Source organism: Pavona decussata, unplaced genomic scaffold (genome assembly GCF_977016875.1).
Source record: "Pavona decussata unplaced genomic scaffold, jaPavDecu1.1 SCAFFOLD_468, whole genome shotgun sequence".
In the NCBI taxonomy this organism is placed as follows: Eukaryota; Metazoa; Cnidaria; class Anthozoa; order Scleractinia; family Agariciidae; genus Pavona; species Pavona decussata.
The window spans coordinates 358,946-382,500 of NW_028145806.1; the positions used below are offsets into that span (position 1 = coordinate 358,946).

At 38.2% G+C, this 23,555-nt stretch overlaps 5 protein-coding genes across 5 annotated transcripts in view; 1 reads left to right on the top strand and 4 right to left on the bottom strand.

Annotated features, from left to right (window-relative positions):
- LOC146450305 (uncharacterized) overlaps positions 1-14,531 on the bottom strand; it is a 126,333-nt gene extending 111,802 nt beyond the window's left edge. Inside the window, exon 1 of the mRNA XM_085100440.1 lies at positions 14,516-14,531. The gene's annotated coding sequence lies outside the window, so the exon portion shown is untranslated. The remainder of the gene's footprint in view (positions 1-14,515) is intronic.
- Positions 1-14,592, bottom strand: part of LOC146450303 (uncharacterized) — a 154,152-nt gene extending 139,560 nt beyond the window's left edge. The window contains exon 1 of the mRNA XM_085100428.1: positions 14,516-14,592. The gene's annotated coding sequence lies outside the window, so the exon portion shown is untranslated. The remainder of the gene's footprint in view (positions 1-14,515) is intronic.
- Positions 1-20,574, bottom strand: part of LOC146450309 (uncharacterized) — a 33,470-nt gene extending 12,896 nt beyond the window's left edge. Inside the window, exon 1 of the mRNA XM_085100447.1 lies at positions 20,242-20,574. Within this exon, the coding sequence (XP_084956573.1) occupies positions 20,242-20,524 (283 nt within the window). The 5' untranslated portion in view covers positions 20,525-20,574. The remainder of the gene's footprint in view (positions 1-20,241) is intronic.
- LOC146450308 (calcium-activated potassium channel slowpoke-like) overlaps positions 1-23,555 on the top strand; it is a 117,083-nt gene that overhangs the window by 19,688 nt on the left and 73,840 nt on the right. The gene's annotated exons all lie outside the window — the stretch shown is intronic.
- On the bottom strand, positions 6,287-14,606 carry LOC146450310 (uncharacterized). Its single transcript, XM_085100463.1, has 2 exons — positions 14,516-14,606; positions 6,287-7,684 (listed from the first exon to the last, which is right to left on the bottom strand). The coding sequence occupies exon 2, from the start codon at positions 7,670-7,672 to the stop codon at positions 7,025-7,027; it is 648 nt and encodes a 215-aa protein (XP_084956589.1). The 5' UTR covers positions 7,673-7,684; positions 14,516-14,606; the 3' UTR covers positions 6,287-7,024.

Consider the following 23,555-nt stretch of genomic DNA (forward strand, 5'->3'; position numbering starts at 1 on the left):
AAGGCATCATTCGAAGAAGCGCCCCTGGGGGAACTTCCAGATTAAAGTGACTGTACTGGGGTGATCGTCGGAAATTTTAAACAGAACCCTTAAAAGGTACCAGAATTCTGTTTTATAAGCACACACACCTCAATTCAAGCTTGTCAGAAAGGAAGGAATGTCCTGCCACACCTGTGCGCCGTTCTCTAAAGTAGGTCTTGTTATTGTTGAGTTCACTTTAAGGATTTTTACCCAATCAATATGAAATATTCAATGATCGCATTAGAAAGTAAAGTTATGTGGACCACGAGAGGAGCAGAACTGAAGCAATTACTTTGGAGAATCTATAGCTACTCAGCATTTTGATTTAGGCGAACCCTAGCTATAACAACTCAGGATGAGTATCCATTGTTTTTACATCAGTTCTTGAGAGCAGGAGAAAAACAAAAAAGCTTTTTATTCCACATTTTTTTTCATCTTTCATAAACAAGCTTAGAAAATCATTTTTTTTACTTCTGCTACTTCATCGGGGGCGAGAGGGAAGATGCTTATACTCTTTAAAGTGCCGAAATTAAGGTAGCTTCATTATTTAAAATACAGCCATATTTTCTGAGTGAGACTAGTTAACCTCTTTCCGATCAGTTTCCAGATAGTTCAATTTTAAGGCCGAAGAGATAACCTGAGTTCCAGGGTGGGGCTGTAGCAGCTTTTGCAAGGACCATTTACGGAACTTGAGACCAAAATGGTTTCGGGAAGAAGTGGAAACAGCTTTTGAGGCATCAGAAGCTTAAATCAGTACTTCGATGCTAAAGGATGTCTTTTGAATTCAAAGTGTCATGAAGATTTAGTTTAACGCACAAAACGTTTTCACGAGCTCAATACTTCATCAGCATTAATTACGAAGGACAGTTTTTGCCTAGCAATTAGATATTGTTATCAGTATTTTAGCTTGTGCTGAATTTTCCTTTGCAGAAAAAATTGGAGCCAGTTGCTTTGCGAGATCGACAAGTGGTCACTTGGTTAGCTTGTGCTGAATTTTCCTTTGCAGAAAAAATTGGAGCAAGTTGCTTTGCGAGATCGACAAGTGGTCACTTGATCAGATTATTTAGCCTCGGATTTGTTACAGGACATTATTCGATAAATGTAGATTTCATTCAGTTCAGGAAAAACCGCAGCCCCTGTAATCGTAAGGCAAATCGTACAAGTGTTCATGATACCTGGTGTTCTTTCGAATATGAAATTAGCCTCAGTTTTTAAGGGTGCGAAATGTAATATCTTTAGAATTTTCTTCCATTGGCTAAAGTATCGTACCTGAAATTGAGTTGTCGAAATACCTATTGGCTGCGAGTCGTATATTTGACAAAATAATGTCAGTAAAGCTTTTGAGTTCGGCCTGCAACTTGATGCTGGAGTCAAAAGCTGCAATAAACACCATGTTATTTAATTAAAGAAGATCTGATCAACTTAATGTAAAAAGATCCTGCAAGCAAGCAGGGTATCTTTCTCTCACCCATAGAACTACACTCCTCAAAAGCCCCATGTTACACATTTTATATTCGATTGTCTCTCTCTTCTATATTGCTACTTTATAACCATTTTATTAACCCTATTAAGAGTCATTGTCTGAGAAAACCAGGCAGAGGTGAAAGATGGGGGTCGGCCGATTTCCTTCAAACTTTCACCATTTAATGTCTGTCCGAAATGATAATGAATGATGCTATTTAGCAATTCTCTTGCTGTTGCGTTTCGTAGTTTGACCACCCCCCCCTGGTTTTGACCCTTACTGACCCTGATGTCACGCAAAATATATGCAGAATTTGAAGCTCAATAAAATATATTTCGCGTCATTTCTTTGGACTCATATCGATTGCTCGTATTGTTTATCGTCTAAAAAACATTTTTAAAGGCAAATATCCCTACTTAACATAAAAATTAATTTTTTATGAAATTTTGCAATTTCCTTGCGATCGCGAAAATGTCTTGGGCCAAATGTGAGGCAATTTCGAAACTGTTTTTCTCAGAGGTGCGGCGTTCCTTTCCAAAAATTTCTTGATATTTTTTAAGCCAAACATCTGTTCTCCTAAAATCAGCAAACTCTAACTTGAGCCATTAAAATGCGTTTGCATGAGCCACGCTCAAAGTCAAAGATGACTCGGTATTTTTGCTAATAAAGTTTCACAGCGGGTTTTTCTTGGTTTTTCTTTATTTCATCTTCTTCTTGTTTGGTTTTTTCTTTTTTGTTTTTGGATAAGCTCGATGAAACTATCCTAACTCTTCGAGGTAGAACTTCCCTGGAAGATTTAGTTGAGTGACGCTTTGGGCAGGAATAACATCAAATTGGTGTTAGCTCAAACTTCATTTGACCAGGGCCGTACTTAGCGCGGGGGCAGAGGGGGCAGCTGCCCCCGCCAGGAAAACTCAATTTGTTCCTAACATCACACTGATCACAAGAAAATTGACTAATTGACTGAAAAAATATTCCTTCAATGTGAATTCCAAATAATTATTTTGGAAAATCTTTTGAGGCAAAAGCCAGTACCGGTTTTCTTATGAAAATAATATTTTGTCAGTTTGGGCTGCCTATGGTTTAGAATTTGGTGTGTAAATAAAGACTGACAAGCCTTCGCCACTTTCTGGCGCGTGTTTTAGCCTTTTTAAATCTAGCTTATACAAGTTTGTTGTTGTTGTTTTTTTCTTTTTTCGGATATAGATTGGTTTTAAAAGCCTGCGCTGCTCGCAAGTATTTGTAGCGGGTTTGGATTTAACTATCATATGTTCATCATCCGATAGGTCATTTACGCCTAATGATTTTTGAGTTTCCTCTTTTGAATTCTCTTCGTTTTGAATATGACCTCTTATTCCGTGTGTTCAACGACGGTGTTTTTATGCCACATAGGGCATTTCAGCTGGGTTTTGCTTGGCTCTTTTAAGTGCTTGATAGTTTTAACTGCCTTTCTTGTTGAGAATTGGCAATATAAGGACAGAAACTAATCATTGCTTGTATCATGCAATGAGCTTCATTCTGTAATTGTTGCAATGCCGGGCCCGGCTAGTGTTTGTCACAAGGAGTTGTGTTTCTTGGCACGGCTATTTGGTTTTTTGGTTCTCTAGTAATCGTTGTAGCGTGTTATAGAGCTATGCAACGTGTCACAGCAATACTGAAAAGGCTTGAATTGTATTTAAATAACGACTGTGTTTTTGCAAATGCTTCGCTCCACTGATATAGTGCATTTGAATTGTGGAAGCTCAGTGATTTTCTCCCTTTGTTTACAGCAGTGCATCGACTGTGTTTTAAAATGAGAGACAATATTTGTTTCAAGCTAAACAAGACGTTAACTCCTTAAAAAGTCATGACAATTTAAAACAAAAAGCATCGGTGTGTTTTTCATTTTTTTTCTTTAAACGTCGTAGAGGCAACTGTAGGAGTGTAAACAAAGTTAATGTCCAACTAGAAACCCTGTCTGCATACGGTAGACCCCTGTGAGGGGTGTGCGGAGTTTGCCCCCCTAGACAAAAAATCCTAGGTACGGCCCTGGTGACATGTCACGGTATTTGACAATTGTCAAACGTGATCACAAACAGAACACATTTCCCCCTTTTTTTTATATTTGCATTTTAAACTTGGTAACAACAAGCATTTCCCTGAAACTATATTAAGTCTTGGAGTCAGTCTGTTGTTGATAATTGTTCAGTTAAAATAAAAACAGCATCAAATACCTGTGAAACTTGCCACGGCAAAAGAACCTCCGGTATGTTCGTTACATAACAGACAATTGAAAGAACAACAAATCTTTCTTCTGTGCTCTTTCTGGTCTGTGGATCCGCCTTGTGGCGCTGAAGGTGTTGGTTTGAAGATTTGCCCTTGCTATCCTGTACACGAGATATTGAATCGCACTGGCTCGTCAGTCTTGATTTGGGAAGACGGGTTCAAAGATCTCCGCCGAAGTCGATTTGATTCTCAACAGAGCAGGTAAATTTGATGTCCCTGAAGATGAGAAGGAGGAATGACTGTTTGCCCCAGACATCACAAGAACCTTACAACAGACTAGACCGGCCGATAACGGACTATGTGTTGCCACCCAAGTTATAAGGGACAACGAAAGTGCATTAAATACACAAACCCGACGAGTAAATGGCAACTGAGATGCCACAAGGCATTTTTGAGCTGCATAACGCTGTTGTTCCCATCGGTTCAGGTTCGTGTTATGTTAACTGACTGACTGCATACTAGACTTATTTAAAAAAATATAAACAACATACCATTTACGGCCGTGGGAGTTTAGCACATTTGTTTTGTTTACATTTGTTCCGCGGAGCCGCAATGCCGCCTTAAACAGGAGAACCAATGCTAGCTATTGTATTTTGATACAGTTTAAAAGCAGCTTTTGCTTGGAATTTGGAATAAAAGCAGGCAACATTCTACCTCATTAAAGTGTCTCTCAAATATATATTAAATATTTCATATCCGTCAGAAGAAACTAGTTTTATTTCATACCAAAAATACATTGTATTTTTTTTTTTTTTTTACAAGGAATCATGATTTTTGGTATAAAACAAAACTAGTTTCTGCTGATGAATATGAAATATTTAATATATGATTGAGAAACACTTTAATGGGGCAAAATGTGTCCCGCCTTTATTCCAAAATTCCAACTAAAAGCTGTTAAAATACAATAGTGTAGCATGGAGGTCAAGATTGGTTGTCCTGTGATACGACTAATTTGAGGCGGCATAATGCGACTCCGCGGAACAAATGTAAACAAAAAAATTTCCGAAAATTTGCGTTCGGTTCCCACTGCCGTAAATGGTATGTTGTTTATATTTTTTAAATTAGTCTAGTATGCAGTCAGTCAGTTAACATAAAACGAACCTGAACCGATGGGAACAACAGCGTTATGCAGCTCAAAAATGCCTTGTGACATCTTGCCATTTACTCGTCTGGTTTGTGTTTTACCCTTTCGTTGTCCCTCATAACTTGGGTGGAAACACATAGTCTGTTTTCGGCCGGTCTAGTCTGTTGTAATGTTCTTCTGATGCCTGTCTCTTCTCATCTTCAGGGACATCAAATTTACCTGCTCTGTTGAGAATCAAATCGGCTTCGGAGATCTTTGAACCCGTCGCGCCACGCTTTCTTCCCAAACCAAGACTGACGAGCCAGTGCGATTCAATATCTCGTGTACTGGATAACAAGGGACAAATCTTCAAACCAACACCTTAAGCGCCACAAGGCGAACCCACAGACCAGACAGAGCACTTCAGATTTATGGCGGAACCCAACGTATTACAGAAGAAAGATTTGTTGTTCTTTTAATTGTCTGTTATGTGACGAACATACCGGAGGTTCTTTTGCCGTGGCAAGTTTCACAGGTATTTGATGCTGTTTTTATTTTAACTGAACAATTATCAACAACAGACTGACTCCAAGACTTAATATAGTTTCAGGGAAATGCTTGTTGTTACCAAGTTTAAAATGCAAATATAAAAAAAAGGGGGAAATGTGTTCTGTTTGTGATCACGTTTGACAATTGTCAAATACCGTGACATGTCACGCATAATCAAATGAAGTGTGAGCTAACACCAATTTGATGTTATTCCTGCCCAAAGCGTCACTCAGCTAAATCTTCCAGGGAAGTTCTACCTCGAAGCGTTAGGATAGTTTCATCGAGCTTATCCAAAAACAAAAAAGAAAAAACCAAACAAGAAGAAGATGAAATAAAGAAAAACCAAGAAAAACCCGCTGTGAAACTTTATTAGCAAAAATACCGAGTCATCTTTGACTTTGAGCGTGGCTCATGCAAACGCATTTTAATGGCTCAAGTTAGAGTTTGCTGATTTGGGGAGAACAGATGTTTGGCTTAAAAATATCAAGAAATTTTTGGAAAGGAACGCCGCACCTCTGAGAAAAACAGTTTCGAAATTGCCTCACATTTGGCCTAAGACATTTTCGCGATCGCAAGGAAATTGCAAAATTCCATAAAAAATTAAGTTTTATGTTAAGTCGGGATATTTGCCTTTAACAATGTTTTTTAGACAATAAACAATACGAGCAATCGATATGAGTCCAAAGAAATGACGCGAAATATATTTTATTGAGCTTCAAATTCTGCATATATTTTGCGTGACATCAGGGTCAGTAAGGGTCAAAACCAGGGGGGGGGGGGGGGGGTGGTCAAACTACGAAACGCAACAGCAAGAGAATTGCTAAATAGCATCATTCATTATCATTTCGGACAGACATTAAATGGTGAAAGTTTGAAGGAAATCGGCCGACCCCCATCTTTCACCTCTGCCTGGTTTTCTCAGACAATGACTCTTAAGTGGGTCTTAGTTTGATTAATTCCATGCATTAGTCAAGACGGCACATCTTTTTTTATTTCACGCATTTATATTGACAAAATTACCTTCATTATTTGAAAAAAAAGCTTGTTCCTTTAAATCGACCAATTGCAATTTTAGCTAATTTTGCACGATCTTTGTCAATTTTAATCCCCTTGCACAAGCCTTATGACCACAACGACGTTGCATTATTTTTAATGCTTTCCCACCGTTACTTTTTAAACAAAAAAACATAGAATTGTAGTATAACAATTACGACATTCAAAAAAGTCGTCAAGAAGAAATATTGAATTGTGATCGTACGAAGCAAAACGCCTGAAAGATAATATTTTAACTATGCTAGACAATTACGATGATCGATCGTAATTGGTAGTACCAAGTACTTCAGCAACTTGAAATGACAAGATATTGTACGAAAAACGTACAGGTATGAACTATTTCGTTCAGAGAAAATAAGTTCAAGGTTTGAGGAACTCGATTTAACTTTTTGAAATAAAAGAAGAAACAATACCGGCAAATTATTATTTTGTCATACTAAATTTAAAATCATTAAATTTTAATATCTTACTTCTCATTGAAATCCGTTATTTTTTTAATACAGCAGTATCAAATAAATTTGAACGCTGTTTTTAGCTGTATTAAGAAATTTGGAACTTGGAATAGAATACTACGTAACTTTTGTGAAAAAAAATCTTTTGATTGATGCTAATCAGCGGATCCACAAGTTTAATGAGTAGGACTTGGACGGGGCATTACTTGTTTCAGCGTTATATCCAAAGTCATATTCAGTTTCACTTCCGCCGTCTTCAATAAAAGAAGCAGCGTCAGTTTCTGTTATTCCAATCCCGTGATCAGCACGTCTACACACATTTCCTATTCCACCAATCATCATGACCGCTCCATCACCATTACCCCAGTCACACCAGAAGCCGATCTTGTTGCTGCTTTGCAGGAGACCACTGCACCCAGCCTGTTGAAACCCGTCTGTTGACCTGTACTGGCCGCCATATTGAACGGTGCAAACTCCCAGGCACGAATTACTGGACCAAACCTTACCATTTCTAAAGTCACCATAACCTGTTATTTTTGATCGGAAAGTTTGTCCACCTAAACAGTTGCCTGTTGTCTGCAACAATGGCGTGTGACTGGAGTCATCACTGCGCGTGATCTTTAACTCTCCGCCGCTGACCAACCAAAAGGCTGGAGAGATCATATCAGCGTTGATTGACGGATCAGTTGTCGTTCCTATGGCAACTTGTCGATCATACCACCACTCTCCATCATTTCGCATCCAAGTTTTGCCATCATTGTTGGAGAATCTGGCGATAAGAGTCCATCCTTCACCACCATGAGTCATGTGACAATAGGCCTGGTTAAGAGAGATGGAAAATATTTGCGAAATTACGTAGTTCCTTAATTTGTCTCAGTGTAAGGCCTGTAGCTAATTGAATTTCGTTTAGAGAAAATCAAATCCACCTTGAGACATTCCTAGAATATATAACAAAGGAATCTGTGTGGAAACTTTCCATTTGTAAAAAAAAATAAATAAATAAAATAGAATTAAAATAAAAATATTTTTTTTAACCACGTAGTGCACATCAGTGCACTACGGCGGTAAAGGCGGATTATAGACCCTATGCAAAAATGGCTGACATTTTAATGTTCTTTTGTTTGCATTTAAATTAGCTTCACTAACCTCGTTCTTGAGTTCAAAAATCAAAAGAGTATTTCATCTTGAACGAGGCTAGCCGGAGACTAATTTGACTCCAGACAAAGGAACATTAAAAGGTCGGCCATTTTTGCATAGGGTCCATGGAGTCCTTTTAATCAAACTCCTCGCTGCATTAAGATACCTAGAAAAGGAAAAGTTATGATCCTCAACTAATTAAAAAGAAAAAGAGAAAAAATTGCAATTTGAGTGGCCCACAGATCCAAAGGTAAATCCGGACGAAAGAAATGTCCAGGAATATTGCTATTTCCTTCCTGGATGGGACGCTTGTCGATCGCAGGGTTATTCCGGAGTATGTCGCTTGTATTCACTTATTAATGTTCAAGCAAGTAACCGTGGACGATAAATACAGAAAACAAAGCAGAGACAGATACAACTTAGAATGCTCTATTCCGGTTGGCCAAACCAGCTTTCTTCAGGTAAAATGAGAATTTACATTGAAAGGGTTAACATTGTTTATGAGGTAATACGTAAATCTAACTCTATACACAGAAAGGTTAAAATTAAGAATAAAATAAAATACTGGAATAACAAAAAGGAAATAAGAAGAAAAGGGAAACAAATAACCAATATGTTTTTTTGTGGATGTTATGCATCATGGAATTTTGCATCAAGTCAGGGAGATTCTAAATTCAACCTTAAAGTCGGTGAAATGTCAGTGAATTCTATTTTTGTATAACCTCAAGCTATGCGGAAGAGTTTCCTTGTTAGCAAAGGTTATGTCGCTTAAAAGAGTATGCATGAAGGAAGTGATTTGACTGTGCCTTCATCGCTGGATTTTTTGCCAGAGGATTTGTCTTGGATGATCAGTGAAAAATAACTATATATATAGACAGTGTGAAATTAAGGATAAAATAAAATACTGGAATAACAAAAAGAAAATAAGAAGAAAAGGGAAAAAATAACTAATTTATGTCTTCAAGGATGTTGAGACCATCAGGTTCAATTGTTCTTCCTTTTAAAATTAAAAAAGCTTCCCTAGCCTTTTGGATTGAGTCTCTGTTGGAAAATACTTTAACGATTGGGGATGTAAATTCCATGTCATTACAGTGTGGCTAGGACCGGAAGTTAGGAGAGGAGAGGAAATGTTCTGCGACTGTAGTAGGATTAGATTTTGCAGTAGGGTTTTCTATGGTACGACGGAGTTCATTGAATCGGTCTTTTAATCGACCTTCAGTTTCTCTTATTTATTTTAAATTACAGCGGTAATGTACATGAGTTTTTCAGTGTCACGGGTAAGTTTAGATTTAATGGGGCAATTTTTACTGGTAGAAAAGAAAGCTAATAGTTAGTAAGTCCATCAAAAATGTTAGGACAAGGCGCAATATTTTTTCCACAACGAGAGAACCGAAAGGGAGGGAATGGGCAGCTGTCGTGTTGTTCATCCAATCAAATCATTTGAAACATTCTAACAAGGATTGTGATTGGCTTATTTTAGCGTGCTTTATCAGAGTACAGATGCACGCTGACGCCAGATCTGTTCATTCGGAAAATGAAGTTGGTTTTGAAAATGAGGGTGAATGCGGGGGAAATAAAATAATTCTTTATCATAAAACAAATAAAGAAGCCTCGACTGTGCTCTGTTCTGTTGTAAAGCCCGCAGGAAGCGGCCAGAGCAGGAAAGAAGTGTAGAGGGAAACACGAGACGTAGTCGAGTGTTTCTCCCTACTTCTTGAGTGCTCTAGCCGCTTCCTAAAATCTTTACAACAGAACAGAGCACAGCCGAGGCTTCTTTATTTGTTTTATGATAAAGAATTATTTTATTTCCCCCCGCATTCACCCTCATTTTCAAAACCAACTTCATTTTCCGAACGAACAGATCTGGCGTCAGCGTGCATCTGTACTCTGATAAAGCACGCTAAAATAAGCCAATCACAATCCTTGTTAGAATGTTTCAAATGATTTGATTGGATGAACAACACGACAGCTGTCAGACATGTCAAAACAAGGCATCAAAGTTTACAAACTTTGCTCAGCTCGCTCAGTTCGAATGTAACGCCCGTAGCGTCAGCGCTTCTTCAGTTTTCCCTTTCAAAAATCAGGATGGAAAAGTAAGATGTTCATTGAAATCAGGTGGATTTGTGGCTCGTGAAAATCTAGTCGTCATCAACATGGCAATTCGAAAACAAACTGCTTTAAAGCTTGCGGCCGCTAATAAATCAACTGCTGCGCTGTGTTTTGTGAATGAACAACAGTCGAATTCACGGGAGCAAGAGGAGTGTTCGAACTGTTGACACCGTTAGGAAAAGGGCTGCTGTGACTGCTGTGGCTTCCCACTCAATGCTCCAGAGAGGATATCTGAACAAGCTGTAAGTTGTTCACTCGAAGGGCGAGCGTTGTAATTTCTGAGGCTTGCTTCGTTGCGGTGAGCGGAGGTGGCCATGATGTGGCGTGATAGAACTTGCACCAAAAATGTAAGGATCTTGTAAGCTTATATATTTGTGTATTCGGTAGCTAATTAAATTTTCAGTTCTCTCAATTTTTTGTTTGATCTTTTTGTACGAGAATATAGCTAACGAGCTTTTAGGGGACCTTTTAACTCTTGTTTAAGCTTGTGACATTTTTACACCTTTCGTTCTAAAACTTGAGCTGTCCATTTTATGCTATCTTTGGTGTTTATCGTCTCTGCCTTCGATGTAATTTCGACCATTTCGTCGGTTGACATGTTTGCAAATCTCTGTTTGTTTATATTTCTACTTGGCTCTGTGTCTTAGTCGCTAACTTCTTCGGAAACCTCACTTTCAATCACCGTGTTATTTGTACTGTTTTTTTTTTTTTTTTTACCTTATATGTGCACAGGATGGTCTATGTCCAGCTCGTTTACGTTTTCTAGGTTATAAAAGACGTCTGGATCGAAATATTATAATAATAATAATAATAATAATAATAATAATAATAATAATAATAATAATAATAATAATAATAATAATAATAATAATAAATAAATAAAACCGAGAGAGAAGTCCAGGAATTTCACAAACGGCTTGATGGCGTGACACCGTTGCTCCGTGCATCTGTACTCTGATAAAGCACGCTGTTTCAACCAATCAGCGCGCGCGTTATATCGAAATTTTATTATAAATAGAAGTAGAAAAAATGGTCACAGGCATAGATGCATTTATAGACTTTATGCAAAAATGGCTGCTATTTTAATATTCTTTTGCTTGCATTCAAAATCGTTTTTGATGGTGTACAATTATGAAACATCAAGTGTAACTAACAATGATCGAACTATCGGGTAAATTATCGACTGTAAGAAGTTTGTCTAGGAAATCGTTAGTGTCTTTAACGTTACCCTATACCTTCAGAGGTGTCTGCATAGGTGTCTCGCGTCCAAGCAATGTAGCGCGTCCGGTTTAAACTGTAGATACCTGAACCCGTAAATCAAATTAAAGCTTATAGAGCTGGCTATCAAACTAAACCAAGAATTTTGAAATAAAATGAATTGCCGAATTTGTAGCGCTGTTTTCTCGAATCAATTTTTCACTTGGAGGAGCCACTTCAAAGGGCTAAAACTCAAAAGGAATTTGTTCGTTTGCCTTCAAATTTGGACAGTAGCTAGTTTAACATATAAACAACAAAAATGTGTCTGCGAATTTTTTCTTTCGAAATATTTTTTCTCCGAGAGCAATTTTTGTACGATCACTCCATATTTTTTCCTCCTATTTCAAAAATGCTTTATAACTTTTCATTGCGATTGAATATGGCAAAACGAAGACACGTTTTGTTAGCGCTTTGGGTCCGGAAACTAAATTAAATTAGCCAAAAAAAAAAGTTCGCTTTGGCTTGTACATTTAAAAAGGTAATTCGGACGCTCGCATTTAGAGGTCGTGAAAAATTCGACAATTCATTTTATTTCAAAATTCTTGGCATAGTTTGATAGCCAGCTCTATAAGCTTCAATTTGATATAGGGGTCTACGTATCTACAGTTTTAACTGGACGCGCTACATCGCTTAAACGCGAGACACCTCTGAAGGTACCGGGTAACCTTAACAAAGGACGATAGTTCATGAACATTGCCTGATTTCATACCGTGGGGGTCTGGGTACGAGTCTGTGTATTATGGGTTATGGGACTCAACACCCACATAGAGCCATTCAAAAACTCCAAATTTTACTAAGAAATGTATGGAACGCCGGACGTGTGTCCGGCGTTCCATACATTTCTTAGTAAATTTTTAAGGTTTTGAATGGCTGTATCTCGCCTAATATTAGCTTGATTGACACCAAACTTGAGGATGTTGTAAAGTTCGAGGTGCTCTTTCCGGCTATGTGGGTGTTGAGTCCCATAACCCATAATACACAGACTCGTACCCAGACCCCCACGGTATGAAATCAGGCAATGGTAGTCAACATGGTAGTCAACGAAATCGGATATGTGTTCACTGGAAAGACTATTAGATGAAACAAAAGGGCGTTCTGGATTACAGGGTTTATGTACAGTGTATGTACTTTAGGTAGAATGTAAACCGTGCTGGCATTACGTCAGTCTGTAAAAGATATTGTTTGGTTTTGTCGTTAAGTTTGTTCTTATGCATCTTGTAAACATAAACAGTGACACGTTTTTGGATGTCAGCGGCAATGTCTCCATTCAAGCATTGCTAAAATGCTGAGTAATTAAGTTTTCTGCTGCATTCATCGATGTACCAAGTTTTGTCCATAACAGCAGTACCGAAACCTTTGCCAGCGGCTGTTATAATTATGTGTTGTCGTTGCTTAAGTTGGTGTATGGCCTGTCGTTCTGTAGTGGTGGGGTTGTCACGATATTTTAAGGCTTATATGTGGTTATGCCAAGTTTAACAGCAAATAAAAGCGTGTTTAGGGCCTGTTCTCGTTCGTGAGTAGGAAGGGATGGGGGCCCAAGTACTTTTATTATGCACCAGGGGGAAGAGAACTAATGTGGAGTGAAGATTTTTGTGTAAGGAAACAACACAATAATAAAGAGACCAACACAACTTGGAACCAACCATCCTCCGATCCGGTTGAAAATGCAACGTGGCACAAACCACTACACCACAGCGTCTGTATGATTTACATTTAACCGCCTACAAATAACATGTGCAATTTAATGTTTGCATCTCGTCCTATTTCATGGTTTCGTTTGTAAATTTCTTGTAAGCTGTATGTTAATATCTTTCTATCTTACAAGTTCTCTGAGTATGTATTTCAAAAGATGTGTGTGTTCTTGATTGAAAACTTAGATAATCAGTGCGAGATTTCATTCAATATTGCGTGATGTCTAGTGAGAGCACAACCCAAGTCATCTTTTCTGCATAGAGTTAGGGAATAAATAAGTGAATGATCGTCGCAGGCTTGAACCCTTCCAAGCATAATTTCTTTTTCAGGCTTTCTTTTCGCAACTGCTTTAGTTGTGCATATAACTGCGATGATCATTTACTTATTCGCTCTTTCTTCCGCAGTTCAAAAGTATGAAATTTCATATACTGCGATCGACTTTCATAGAATTCAAGATGCAGTAGTCTAGTTCTTTTGTATCATAATATTCGCTAGTTTGAGTGCAGACTGTTCAAGCCAGAGCGGCGCCTTTTTGCTTTTAGTATCATAAAATGTACAGCTATTTCAATTACAATGTCGGATCAAAGTATAAAGCTGTAAGACAAGACCTCAAGATTCTGTGGATTTTTTTATGAATAAGTTCATCAAAATCAGCTATGCCTCGTCCGTTCAGTGAAGATAAACGATTGTGAGCCATTTGGATGAAAGAAATGTTAGGATATCAAGTGGACGAGGAGGCAGCCTCTTTGAAGATGTCTTTAAGCTTTAAGCTTTTATCCGACAACGTTAATTGAAATAGCTGTATAATGGGCTGGACAGCCAATATGATTACCGCATGAGTATCAAACATCGGTGTTTTTGTTGTACTTTTTCTATTTATTGCTCAGAGTTAGGTCCATTTCCGGCTGAAGAGTTGCCAAATTTAACTAGGCAGTATTTCGACAATGCAACTTACCATACTTTGTTTCAGTGGGGATGAACGACCACTTAAACCTTTAAAACTAAGTGTTTGCTTATTTGTTGTTTTTTTTCTTGACCATGAGATCAAAACAATATGTGGCTTACGGTAGCTATACTGTATTTCTACACATTAATAGATTATAGGACAGGAGGGTACCTTGTTTGATTACTCAGTATTATTTCTTTTAAACGCAAGGCAGTTTTGTCGTGCTTCGGTTAATTCCTGCCATGGACTTTTACAGGATTTTGCATTCTGAAGTGAGGAGAAACAACGGACTTGTTTCCATGGAGGCGGGATGATCCTAGCATGCGGATCATCTTTATTGTCATGGAAAAGTCAGGAATCAAGTCAGGGAGAAGTCAGTGAAATGTCAGTGAATTCTATTTTGTCTAACTGCAAGCTATGCGGAAGAGTTTCCTTGTTAGCAAAGGTAATGCCATTTAAAAACGTATCTATGACTGAATTGATTTTGGTGGAATTGCTTTTTCCCTTACCTTATAAAGTCCATCTTCTTTTTCTAACCAGTACTCTCCGTCTTGTCTTGCGTTTTCTCTTCTCTGTACTTCATCGCACGAAATATGTGGAGGGTAACCTAACGAAGGAGTAAACAAAATAAACAGAAAAATTCCTTTTCAGTTGACAGTTTACTCACTAGTCAATAACAATTAATTCTTGTACTAAATTTCCTATTTACTAAACCTGCGATACTTTGAGAGTCACAACATGAGGAGATAAGAAACAGGGGGCGGAGGTAATTCACAGCTTTGTTGAAAAGGACTATGTTTGTGGAGTCGTTAACACTGTATCAAACATAATACAAAATTCTACTCAACTTTTTTTTCAACGAAACAACCCGAAACCATCTTTTAAAAGAGGCACATGCTGATGAATTATTTTGCTGAGTTAATCAATTTAGAACTTGATTATCAAAGAGAAGAACGTACAATAAAGATAAAATTATTTCTTCTTCTATGAAATGTAACTCTAAGCTTAGCTCTACTTAGCTTGTTTTCTTTTGTTGCGACTGTATTTTTCAATAGGAGAATATACTTTGCTAGGAGAAATCATTCAAGTGGGGCATAAGACCGACAAACTGGCTTTAATGTTGTATGGACGTATTTTAGCAGAAAAAATGAGTTAATGAAAAACCATGGACTGACAAGAGAAAGAAAATAAGGTGCCAAACCACGAGGTCGTAAAAAGGTATTCTAAAACAAAATGAAAAACATTACCGAGCTCTGACTGTTAATGTAGTTGTTGCTTGCGTTACTCCGTAGCTATTTGTGGCGCGGCAAATATAACTGCCAAAACCTTTTTCTTTAGCAGTATTTATTGCAAGGCATCCGTTTTCCTGAAGCAATACTCTTGCGCTTGGAGACCATTGAGCACGTGACCACTCTATCTTGGGAGGAGGAGAACCTTTAGCCTTACAGCAAAGGTTAACAGTGGATCCTCGCGTTACTTGAACAACTGAGCGGGGCTTTAACGTAAACATTGGTGGCTCTACAAAGATAAAGAAAAATATTAATCGCACATCTGCCCCAGATTTGACATGGCGTCATCAAGAGTCACCATCGGCGTAAAAAAGAAAGATGAGCTGAATTTGTCGGTAAAGAGGGAAACAACAGTATGGTTTCACTCAGTAAATTTCTATTATTTATCCCTTTTGATCAGTTGAAATAAATTTTAACCAAACAATAAACAAAACAACCAGTAAGGAGCGTTAAATGGTTTGTGTTTTTCTTACGTCTCCAATATACAAAAGTCCTACGTCATTGCATAGGATGATATAAAATGCGAATGCGCCTAAAATGGTTTTAAATTGTACTACTTCAACGTTTTGCAATTGTAGCTGACCATTAAAAAAAGAAAAGAAACAAAAAATCAAAAAAGGTCGAAACTGACAAAAGTTTAAACAGACGAAGAAGAGGATCACACTTTGCAAACCTTTTAAGCGTAATCTGCTCGTCGCCTTAAGAATTCCATGACTGGTGGATGCAGTGCACATAAACAGTCCAATATGTGATCTTGTTACACCACTGATACGAAGGACACGATTTCCATTCTGTGTAAAAGTCTGAATGCTAGCAGAACCTCCAAGCTTCCTCCAAGTTATCGTATAATACGATACACCCTGAACCCAACAGTAAATTGTCGCCTGTTTGTTCATGAAGACGTCCAAGGACTCTGGAAATACAACGATCTTTGGAGCCATAACACATTCTCCTTTTGAACCCTGAATGCCAATAGAGCCCATTCTTCCTTTGTTTCCTTTTAAGCCGACCGACCCTTTGATTCCTGGTCGGCCCATTGGTCCAACATCTCCTTTCTGCCCTGGAGAGCCAGTGGAACCTTTTTCACCTTTCTCGCCTTTGATCCCCTGTGGCCCGTTAGGTCCTTGCATTCCCCTCATACCCTGAACCCCCTTATGACCCAAAAGCCCTCGAGGGCCAGTTTTTCCAGGGGCTCCTTTTTCTCCCTTGTAGCCTGGATATCCTAGAGCACCAGGATCTCCTGGGGGACCCGGTGGACCTGTTTGACAGACCTTATTTGTGGTGCTGCAGGCATGAGTAAATTTCTTGTCAATTTCATTGCGGATTTGCTGTAAGGATAATGGGCTTGTTGACTGGGCTGCGTTCCTTCTTTGTCGGTAGTGAACGTCTGATATTTTCTCCAGGGTCGTTTGAGGGGAATCTGTAAGTGCAAGAAAACTGATAAAGCTATCGAACTTTGAGTCCTTCAACCAGAAGTCTTCAATCACGTGCTTAAAAAAAGCTGATACTAATGATAGTGGTAAAATTGGATATAACTATGGCATTTCTCAGCTGCGCTGTAATTAGGTCTTTATGGCGCTGTTACACTAGGGAATTTTTCTTGCAACTTGTCTCGCAATTTTGTTGCGACGCAAGTTGCACGAATCGTTGTCAAGTGTAACATGCTCTGGAATGAGCATGTCTCGCAATTTTTTTGGCGCCGCAATCGTTGCGAGAAGTAGAAGTCGGTTCTACTTCTAGAAACGGTGACTTCAACAAAAACGTTGCGAGACATGTTCATTTCAGGGCATGTTACACTTGGCAACGATTCGTGCAACTTGTGTCGCAACGAAATTGCGAGACAAGTTGCAAGAAAAATTGCCTAATGTAACAGCGCCTTTACTCATTGGTTGCGGTCTCATCTATGCCTTAACTATAGTTAGTTTTGAGACGTCAGACTCAACTACAATTAGTGACAATAATTAATCGGTGATCCGTAAAATCCGCAAAACAACGCCTCGTTACCAGTTCAAAATAACTGTACAAGTTAACAAGGGCGCACTTGCGCTACCTCGCTGTATATCGAAATTTGAATCGTTTAGAGATATTTCAACTTGCGATTTTCGCGTAGTCTTAGTCGCTAAAAAAGAAGCAGTGATTTTAGCGCGATTTATCCGCGCTATAACGCAGGCGTTTCCAGCATGGGCTAACATTCAATGGAAATTTTGCTATATTTGTCGGAAAGTGTAAAGTGATGCATCGCACTTAAATCACAGCTGGTTTACACGTGTAATTTGAAGCTGCAGCCTTTTGCAAGAAAAATTGCAGTTCAGTCTCTACGGAATAATTCCTCAAAGCAAAGCTCGTCGGCGAAAGCGAAACACGTGTGCACTTGTCTTTTTGCGTTTTTTTTTTTTTTCGTTTTTGTTTCTAAATGCATGTGCCAACGAACAAACACTTCACGCTGATTGGCTCTTTGTTTGCTAACTAAGGTTTAACCCATGCACCCTATATGGGTTAAACTTTAGTTACCATCTGTTGTTTTTGATCTTCCAGGCATAAATTTCTTAACTATAGTTAGAGTTATGGAAGCAGTCACATTATACGAAAATAGCTAGTAATTGTTTGCAGTGTCTTGCCGATAACTAATAGCCTTTGTGTGACCTTACCGCCTTTTACATCCTTTTGTTTTGAATCATCAAAGCAATAATTTCTAGAACGAACAGAGAAGTGGTCACATTAACAAAATATCTAACTACAGTTACCATCGTCTTAACTGAAGACTAACTATAGTAAAGGCGTAGATGTGACTGCAACTACTATTACCTTCTAACTTATCAATTATGTGAGAACATGCCACTCTTATTTTAATTTGTAATTGTTTATATTGTACATTTAAATATAAAAGGGCACCAGGCGAACAAAGAAAATACTTAATGCTGATTTTAGCCATTTCCTTCAGAGGAGCAGTTTGCATAAATGTAACCCGGAAGAAGAGGAAGTGACTGCAAACGAAAGCGAGGTACCAGCGGCTTAACAAGACTAAGGCGAGATCTCAGACGAAGGAAAAGGTAAAGCAGAAAATATGACTAAAAAAAATTCTGGAAAAATTGAATGCCCCAAACCTGAGAGTGTTTGAGATATTTTACTTTGCTTCCGTTCATGGCGTTCCCTATCCACGATTCTAAGCAAGACAACTGACTATCGAGCCAAATCAGCAACAAATTAATACACTGATCATGACAAGCAAATAAACACAAAAATATGGAATGTCAGCCAAAACGAGCTATAGGTTTTATTTTTATTGTAGATGTAGCACAAACGAATGTAGCTGGAACTGCAAGAAATGGTGCAAATTGAAAAGTCGGTAATGTCACTTTATATGATCTAGAGACCATATTTGGCGAACATATACTTGGTAGCCCAAAACCGTTCATGGAAATTACTCAATTTCATTGCTACCGGGACGATTCGAAATGATCACGAGAAAATTGGAAACGACTTTAAAAACATCGCAATTTTCCCCATGTTAGTTACAGTTTTTAAAAAAATGTAGCTCTTGGTCCATAAATTTTAAAATTCCGCACGCCTTCACATGCATTCTGAAGAGGAACATAAAAAGCCAAAGGAGTCCAGAAAGGCACTATTTTACGTTTTCAAGATCTTGCCCGGGCCTAGTTATGCTAGAATATATCTGTAGGAATCTATTAAATGTTGTACTCTATGGCTGTGTGATTGGGTCAATGGGGCTATTAGAGTGAAAGGTTTATTAGGCACATTTTTAAAACTAAATTGATAAAAAGAAATAAGCCTCGGGAAGAAATACATTGCATCTGTAACTAGAGCACTGCTATGTATTCATGAGTTAAATTACCCACATCATAAGAGAACGCAACGTTATTATTTTGACCGGTGTTTCCCTTGCGCGTCACGCTCGAAGGAGTAGGATTTGCCACGTAACAATTTTCTCGAGGCTTACTCAAACGCAGACTGGGAGATACGTTACACTGAGATCATTTCGATGACTGTGGACAAATTTGGACTATCTAGCTCTTCTACTCTTCTCTTAGAGGAAAAAGGCATTGATGATGCATTTTATGTATGAAGAACTGAATTGTTCTGGGTTCATTTCGTCCCCATTCCTCACCGTGTTAAAACTGTGAGGATGAATAGCGCGTCTGGGGTCGTTTCTTCTTCAGTCCTCAACGGGAAGTGATGACAACACATGACGTGGAAATTAAAATTACGTTGGGCCGCCATCTTCTTGAAAACAACATACATGATCTCTGGATTGTCCCAAAACTCCAGAAAGCCACCGAAATAAACCAAAACGTAATAAAAAACAATACAGAAACGCAGATATGACCTAATGACATGAAGGTAAGTTTTGTTAAACATAAAAACAAACTCTGTAGTGACAAGATATTATGGTCACTCAAAGGATTGTCACGGCGCTGAATTCAGTCAAGACTCTTGCACCCTGGTATTTTCGAACATGGTCGCTTCGTTTGAAGAAATGATCAATGAAAATTAACATATCGACTTACGTTTAAAGTACACTTGAGGTTAATAGCGGCAAAATCAAGCTCGGGATTTCAAGGGTGAAAAAAGTTCACCGCCAGACTGTGTTGAAAGGTAATTCAGAGCAAAAAATCGAGGTTCAGAGGAAAAAGTCCGATTACTCCGAGATACTGCCGAATAAACGCCAAATGCACCTTTCGATAGGCAATTTGGAGAACTTTAACATCACGATTTGACGATAATTCTTGTCGTGAAATTGGCAGTGAAATGTTCGTAAACAAAGTATTCTCCTCGTTAATCAACCTGAGCAAGGAAATGAGCAGAAGCTTCACTTGATCTAAAAGACAATTGTGGTTTCAAACAAGTTCACTTAGGGGTATGACACAACAAGTGACAATAAGTGATCTTGGTAGCATTAACATCAAGCCAAGTATTCAATAACATACCCGAGTTAAAAAAATCCATTGCTCTTTTCTCCTCACTCGCTGGCATCACGTTTGATTGTAGAATTTCCATGATCTTGTTCTGTGTCTTATCCTGCATTTCTTCCTCAATTCGCTGAATGCGAAAAGCAAGCTGGGCTACTGTCGCTTCTGACTTCCTGTGTACGAGCTCGATTCTCACAAACAACAAGATTGCGAGCAATATTGATATCACAAGAGCCATTAGCGAACCTTTGCTGTATTTGTCCGCGGTACATTTTTTATGTGACTTGATTTTTGCATCCATGCTGTAGTCGTCGTTTTGAGTTCAAGTAAGCTGATTTAAGGGGAAACAAGATCTACCAAAGCATTTATGTGCGCATGCTCGATCTTATCACAAGAGTATTATTTACTTCAGACAAACAGGAAGTGTTAATTATCCTCGCAAGCTGACGATGTAGGAACTGGAATGCGTTCAACGTTCCATACTTTTTTTTTTTTTGCAACTCAAAATTTGGGCTATTAAAGCAAAAGTTAAATTTTTATATATAAAATGTGGGATTTTGTTAAATGTCTTTTTGAAAACGGCTTGAAAGTTCATTTCATTTGAGTTTAAACGGTTTTTCTCGGAATTTCGGTGGAGATGTGCCAACCGCCGGCTCTTTTTTATTGTAACACAAACTGCAAGGCTGATACTACGTGAAAGAGTTGACTTTGCGAGACAACAACCCGACAGAAACCGACAAAACAGGGCTGCAACCGTGGCTGATTAGGTCTCTTGTAGATCCTACGTCAACTGACAGCATTATCGTTCGCGGTCCTTTGCAGTTTTCACGTCTTTTTTATTCACTGACCTTGCACTAGAACAATACGTGATTTTTTATAATTTTTATAAATAGCACTTTATAACGTGATCAGTTTCTGGTCACAAAGCCAAATTATGTTTAAGCCAAATGAGTAAAAAATCTGAAGAACAATTGAGCGACATCAAAGTATTTTGCTTTACTACAAGGGAGTATCAGCTCCCCTCTTTCTTCGATCTCCCTCTTCCATTGTTTGTTTCAAGAACGTGTTCCAGCGAATTCCTAACGTCTGCCAAAAAAGGCTAACAAACTGAAGGTCGGAGGTTACTTGGTAAAGTAGGGGATTGCTGATTGTCATATAACAAAAACAAAAATAACAACTGACAATAGAGCTCTTATTTTGTCAACATAAGATGCACTACTATAATTGGCATTTGGAAACGATAACACTGAAGTGAACGAGTTGCTTATGTCTGGTATTAAAAGGTTATCTGGCAACTGCTGGGTGCTATCACCACGGAATTATCCTCTATTATCGAGGACACCGTGTGACAGACAGCTGCAACCTGGAAACGGTTGATCATTGACAATTATCGCACGGAATATCGCCTGATATTCAGTCAACTAGGTTAATTTTTTGACACAGTTTTATTCAGTAAAGCTGGAGATAATCTTCCAAGGTCATTACTTGTTTAAAGTGCTTTGTTACGCACTGAAATTGCAGGATGTCTGTCGCGGACGACGAATATTGAGTGCATTATGACCATATTTGGGCAGTGGTACAATGTGTTGAATCATTGAATCACTAATATATGCAGCAATATCACTTATTTAAAATGCGTGTTTATTTTATTAGCCACTGCGTGGAATTTATATTTTCAATTTCTCATTCAATGAATAAGTTTCTTTAGTTTAACCGGAATAGAAACCAGTAACCGGAATAGTTTTGAATAACACTTTAATGTCTTTTTTTTTGAGCCTCCGTACATTAAGTACTGTAAGGATTAGTTAAGGTTTGCAATCACGCCATATAGTTAAACAACGTTGTTGCCCTTACTGAGAAAGTGATCTGTTTTAGCGGGTCACTAAATTAACCCTTCATTTTCTTTTTATGATTAATAACAGCAATGGAGAGGCCATTCAGCTCGATCTTATTACTAGAGTATCATTTACTAATCTGACAAACAGGAAGTGTTAATTATTCTCGCAAGCTGCCGATGTAGGAACTGGAACGTGGTCAACTTTTCATACTTTTTCTTTTCACTATTCACTGATTTAAAATTTTGGCTCTTGAACGGTAATAGTTAAATTCTATAAAAAATAGGATTTTGTTAAATGTCTTTTTAAAAAGGACTTGAGAGGCCATTTGAGTTTAAACGGTATTTCTCGGAATTTCGGTTGAGATGTGCCAACCGCCGCCTGACCTTGCTCTAGAACAATACGTGATTTTTTTTATATCCATTTACAGCCCTTACTGAAAGTGCAGTCTGCGTGTCTTTATCTATAGCAGTAAATAGCACTTTACGACGTGCTTTGTCTCTGTTTTGAAGTCAGCTACTTTACTCTCACGGTTCCCGCAATAACTGATCACTTTCTGGCCACAAAGCCAAATTATACTTAGAGCAAAATGAGTAAAAAATCTGAAGAGCAATTGAGCGACAAGAAAGTATCAAGCTTCAATTCAAGAGAGTATTAGCTCCCCCCTTCTCCCCCTTCAGTTGTTTGTCTCCAGAACGTGTTCCATCAGATTACCAAACATCTGCTAAAATAAACTGATAAACAACTTGAGGTCGGAGGTTATTTTGTAAAGCGTGGGATTCCGGATTATCTTATAACAAAAACGAAAATAACAACTGACAACAAAGACGCCTTCTATACATTTCGTACATAAGATGCACTACTATTATAATGATTGGCGTTTAACCAGTTGCTAATTAATGTCTGTTATTAAGAAATAATCTGGTAAATTCTTAAGTACTACACGTATCACCATGGAATTATCCTCTGGTATTATTGAGGACACCGTCTGACAGACGGCTGTGCGCAACCTGAAAACGGCTGATCATTGACAATTCATTATCGCATGGAATACCGCCTTATACTCAGTCGACTAGGTCAACCGGTTTTAGCACAGTTTTATTCAGTAAAGCTGGAGACAATATTCCGAGGTCATTACCTGTTTTTAAACAGCGCTCTGTTATTTTTCTCCCCCACACATGAAACTGCGTATATCGCAGGATATCTGTTGTGTACGGACGACTAATATCGACCATATTTGGGGAGTGGTAAAATGTGTTGAATAATTGAATCACTAATATATGCAGCATGATCACTTATATAAATTGCGTTTTTATTGAACTCGCCACTGCGTAGAATTGATATTTTCAATATCTCATTCAATGAATAAGTTTCTTTAGTTTAAAGTAGTTTTCTGTCTTCTGTAAGTAGAATATTTTTGGCATAACATTTTAAAGTTTTTTTTAAAAGCTTCCGTACACTATCTATAGCTACTGTAAGGATTAGTTAAGGTTTGCA